General features: G+C 36.4%; 1 protein-coding gene across 1 annotated transcript in view; it reads right to left on the bottom strand.

Annotated features, from left to right (window-relative positions):
- Window positions 1-5,208, bottom strand: part of GDA (guanine deaminase) — a 13,627-nt gene extending 8,419 nt beyond the window's left edge. The window contains exons 1-3 of the mRNA XM_010175145.1: window positions 5,126-5,208; window positions 3,256-3,427; window positions 603-690 (exon numbers count right to left, since the gene is read on the bottom strand). Coding sequence (XP_010173447.1) covers window positions 603-690; window positions 3,256-3,417 — 250 coding nt within the window. The 5' untranslated portion in view covers window positions 3,418-3,427; window positions 5,126-5,208. The remainder of the gene's footprint in view (window positions 1-602; window positions 691-3,255; window positions 3,428-5,125) is intronic.
- Window positions 5,209-5,470: the final 262 nt, after the last annotated feature.

Genomic DNA, 5,470 nt, shown 5'->3' with positions numbered 1-5,470 from the left:
CCCTACAAAACCAGAAAGACTAGGGAAATTTTGATGGAAACTGAGATGCTCATTAACTTGCTCTGCTTTGGGAGCTGGCTGAGCCTTGAGAAATCCTGCAAGAATAACAACTCTCTCAAACAGCAGGCATTTGCAGAAGTGAACAGAAAGGAGGGATAAGATCTTGACGCAACTCCCACTGTTCTGGTTTCCGAGGGTGTGTGGAGATTTTTGATGTTGATTCTCAGCTGAAACTTCAGAGTTTCAGGAAATTAATGCACTGACTGCATCTCGTGTCATTCAGCCCTTTAATCCTCAAATGGCAAAAGGCTAGAAAGAGCAGAGAACTGCAGCTGAAGAGCAACTCCAGCAGACCTAATTCAAGCTCAGCCAGCAGCTGATTTGGGAATGAAGAGACTACCAGAAACAACAGCTGGAGAGAGGCGGTTAAGTGAACAAGGGTAACTAGGGTGGATTTTGGGGACACATTATGACAGATACAATGAATAAAAAAACAAGTTAGTAGAAAGATAGATGCCTAGCTAGCCTAAAACTCCTAAGTTCTATTTCCTTTAACTAACACAGTCTGCACAACATCCTTCAAAACTCACCGTTACTCTTACCTATAATTTCAGCAAGAAGAAGAGAAGTATCTGTGTAAATTGTTGCAAAGTAGCAAGCTGTAGTCGTGCCATTCTTTAGAGTTCGTCTCTATAAAAAGAAATCAGTTTCAAATGTCTGAGGAAAAAAAAAAAAGTCAAGCTGCCAAAATGCAGAACAGGCAGTCTGATTTCAAACTGTGAGAACACTTAGTTATTGCGAAATTGTGCAGGGAAGTGGGAAGGTAAAATATAGATTTTTAATTTCATAATAGCTTTTTTAAGTCTGAGTGTTAATAAATACAAAAATTCCTCTTCCAAATGCATACAGGATTTTAACAATGGCTAAACCCATAGAAACCAGTCTACATTTCCTTCACTCAAACTAGATATAAATTCTGACTCATATTTAGAAATATAAACAACCAGTGATTTATGTTATTTCCTAGTTTTGAAAGGCTCTCCAATTTTCATAGTGAAGCATTGCTTACCCAACATTAGCAAAGCAAAGCTTTTGGGAAAAAGTAGTGTTTTTCATATGGCCACCTGATGTAGCTGGGAAAAACAGCCAGGTTTTCATGTATAAAAACCCTTTGTTATCCCTGAATACAAAGTAACAAACTTCAAGGTAGAAGTAAACTGATAACAACTGCTCAGACTGTAATTTAGTTATTTATCTAATTATACCATTTGAAAGGAGAGGGTGGTTGATACCTGTTCATATTACTCTTAGAGGACTTAACAGTAAATGAAGAGCCATTTAGCTACACTAAGTCATGATGAAATTTACAGCTTCACTTGATCTTGGGACTAATGCATGCTATATTGACTATCCATCCAGCTTACAGGTTTCAATTACATTTTTTGATTCTGGCTACAATGTAATTTGAGATTTTATTTTTTTTTAAATGAGATAGAAGGTGGGACATCCAATGCAACTTTTGAGAATGTCTAGAGCTAATTATTTGACAAACATGAGGCCAAGCTCTGTCTTTTCCATACAAAATTAAAATTAAAGCAAATATTTTTTTAAATGTCTTTAAGGGTTCCTAAAATGAGTCTCAAAAATAACAATGTGATTACTGGGACAAACTACCTTTGACTTTCTTAGCCTTTAAAACACAGAATTCTCTACTTCTGGATTCCTAACAGCATTGTTAAATAAAATCTAAAAACATTGTTTCCAAAAGATCAGCATGAAGAATTGGATTTCCAAAAAACTGAAGGATCAGAGGAGGTTCCAGCTAAAATCTGGCAAATTTCACCAAATTTCTTTCTTTTACCAAGTATAGAAAGTATTTATTGGAAACAGAATTTTGATTTTAAAAATATCACTATATTTTCATTACAACTGCAAAAGTACAGAGACACATATTAAAAAAAATATCTGCTCCCTGCAGGTTTAGTCCCATTTCTAACAGTTGAACATTATTATCAGCCCCATGAAACATTGCAGAGCAACTGGTATTCTGCAGCATTTGGCGGTGAAGACATTTTCCTGACCTTGTCCTATTTGATACACATGGGGAGAGCCTAACCATTGTGTTGAACCTCCTACAACTAACTTCCACCAGCAGTTCTTTTCCTCGTGATGTTAAACACCTTGCACAGCGAGCACTTTAGCTGTACTGATGCCACCCAGTCTGAACTGATAGAGACAGTAACAGTATACTGAGGCACACAGCTGGAAGGTGAGATCACCTCCATGTTTTAAGTAGCTGAAGGCATGTGTGTTTGTCACTAGAATTTATGACCAAGCTGCTCCTACTTGTTTTTTTTATGGCAGATAGTAATTTAAAAAAAAAAAAAAAAGTGTGGCAAGGACAGTATAACTGTTTATTTCAAGTTCAGTATGTTATTATTTTGACAACACACATCATCACAGTACTACACAAATGCAACGTAACTTATGCTAGCCAAATAATTTAATCTGTTGAAGATATTTCAGTCCACATATTAAGGGATACATTTCAGTTATAGGACAGAATCAGTACTGTGCAGTGTGACCTAGTTGCTTATTGTTCATCAAGTGGAATTTGACCTTAAAGCTTTTATAGTGCTCAGAACAAGTCTAGTTCAAACATAGTCCCTGTCTTTGTGCCACAATACAATTAACAGACGTCATCTAAAGCCCCTGCAGTGAAAGATATTCCTTCTACAAGGGCCTCAGCTGTAGAAACAACTTCCTTAATTAATCCAAAACACCTCAGATTTGTTGCCTGTGAGAAGCATCTTCTCTTTCACGTAGTCTTTGCAGAATAGAGGCTTTCTGCAATAGAGGCTTTCTGTGCAGAAAAGGAAATATCCTCCAATTTTTTTTTTTTTTTACCATGCTTGGTTATTTCTGCCTTGAGGTTGTCAGCACCTGCTGGCTATACTAGTTCTGAGAGTACTCACAAATGTTGGTTGTTGTACTCAGATATCAGAAAATATTATAAACATTTCATTGTGAACCATATGATTAAATCAACTCTCTTATCAGCAACAGCAGAACAAGACTGGAACTAGTAGGGGGACAGTCTTGTCTGGCCATTAGAACAATGCTATACTGTTTGTTTTACCTATTTTTCATGACATTAAAACACGCTGTACTATTTCTGCTGACCTTCTGAAAACATACATATACTTCACAAATACAAATGTCATCAAGTCCATAAATGACATTTGCAGTACTTACAACAACTCTGGTGTACACTTCTTCTGCAAAACCATTGTCTTTGTATTTGGCTTCTGTTGGGAATGTGTAGGTAGTCAACCACTGCAGAAGAGGTAGATCTACTCTTGTGCCAGTAAATGAATACTGAGGAGCATGAATGTGTGTATCAACCATCCCTGGCATGAAGAATTCGCTAAGGAAAGAAAATTACAATAGTAAAAAATGTCAAAAATTTTTCCATGGTAAATAGTTTTGCTTTAAACAGTATGTTTGAGCAAAATCCACCAGAGTAAACGGCAAGTACAGACTAATCTTCCTCTTCAGCATCAGCCTATCAACTCCTACTGTACCTCTACTCATATTCCTTCTACAGTATGACACAATTGAATAATAACTTCTACATAGACTTATATGTAGCTAACTGAGAGAAATACAATATAAGAGTATGATAAATCAAATTATCTTTAATATTTACCCAGACTAAATACCAACAAATAAAGGCAAACTGATTTCACAGTAACTAAAAATACTCTACTGTAGACTCCACCTGAAAAAGAGAAGACTTGAGCACAGTTTTGCTTCCTAGTACGGATATATTTGGAATGCCTCTAGCTGACAGACCATTTTATTTACAAAACTGTAACTTTCTAATATCCCAGGTTTCCTCTACATTATATACATGTCTATATATATATACATTTTTTTTTTTTTTCAATCAATGACTTGCAAGGTTTAATGGAAGAACAGCCACTGTGTCTACAAATGCAGAAGCAGACACTGGTGAAAAAAATCTATGCTCAATATCTTGACAGGAAAGGCATATTTACAATGGAACTGCAATATCATTTGTTGTCTTGTAGTGTTCATGCAATAAAAGGGATGAACCTATCAACATTACCAGGAAGTTGCTATAATGATTTTGTTTTGTGCTGGAACTCCACACAGTGTAAAATTTCTCTCACTCCCCTTCTCCCTGACTACTGAATTAACAGCAATTTTTGTTTCTTTGCTGTTTCTCTTCTTCCTGTTTTCCTGCATGCTAGAAATGCTGAAAGATCTTTCTCAATCAGGTTCATATTCCCAGCACCTTCCATTTTCCTCAGGCTATTTAAAGTGAAGAAAACATCTGATGACTCATATATTCTGTATAATTAGACTTCCAATGAAGCATACAGATGTTTTAACAAGTGAACACTAAAATGATGCTGCAGCTCTAGATTTTAAGCCACAGGTCATTTACAGTCATGCTGCTACATGTGAAGCATAGTAGGAGCAATCCAAAAGTATTTCACTTCGCTAGAAAGGTAGGTGATTTTGCTGGCTGAAGAAGAAAGAAATGCTTCAGCTGCAATACAGTTAGAAATCCAAGGCTCTGTGTTTAGAAGGTTTAAATCTTCAAACTTTATGAGTTTTTATTAGGGAGTGTGTCAAAGCCCAAACAATGGAATTTTATATCTACAGTGTTAGTGTTACCTACATTTACTAAGTCTAGAGTTTCAAGCTAGTTAGGCACAACCTGCTGCTAACAAAATGTATATAAAATGTAATCTCAAGAAAGAACGGCATTTACTTCTGTGAGCACAGAAGAGGTCATGTGTGAAAGCTAAACATGGCATTTTGTTCTGTGCAGCGTAAATCAGCCAGCACAATTCAGCCAGAGCTGCAGTCCCAAACCAAGGAATACAAAAAAGCACACAGACTGTCCACCCTCTAAGTCCCATCCAGAAAGCAGGCAGCTCTTGACTTAAGAGCTCTCACAGAGCTGAAAGGGAGTTTTTCCCATGAGATTGGATTTAATGGGCTCCGTCCCAAATTGTATTCACAGAGACTCGCATTACTTCACTCAAGAATAACCTGCATTTGCTGAAATTAATCTAAACAAAACACATACTGGTTACTCAGTTCCCTTATGTCAGATGTTTTGAACTCCCACTTCTTAGCCAGTTGCTCTTGCTGATCAGTATGTTCCAAAAACACAATCTAAAACAAGGAAAACATAGTTAGATACTTTAAACTTGTATGCTATATCAGCTTTACATGAAGGCAAAACAACTCATATCTCAAAACAGATTCTACACACTTATTACAAAGGTGATAGGTTTGCATTCAAATACTTGCTCTTCCTGACTACCAAGAATGATTTTTAAATACCTACTCACAATCCAGTGAACAATCACACCCACTCTGTACATGGAAGAAAACAATTAATCCATTCTCAAGTAATACATGGGTAGAA

Source organism: Antrostomus carolinensis, unplaced genomic scaffold, assembly GCF_000700745.2.
Source record: "Antrostomus carolinensis isolate BGI_N321 unplaced genomic scaffold, ASM70074v2 scaffold47359, whole genome shotgun sequence".
Lineage (NCBI taxonomy): Eukaryota > Metazoa > Chordata > Aves > Caprimulgiformes > Caprimulgidae > Antrostomus > Antrostomus carolinensis.
The sequence above is the reverse complement of the archived record's forward strand: the minus strand, read 5'-3'. Positions and strand labels throughout refer to the sequence as shown.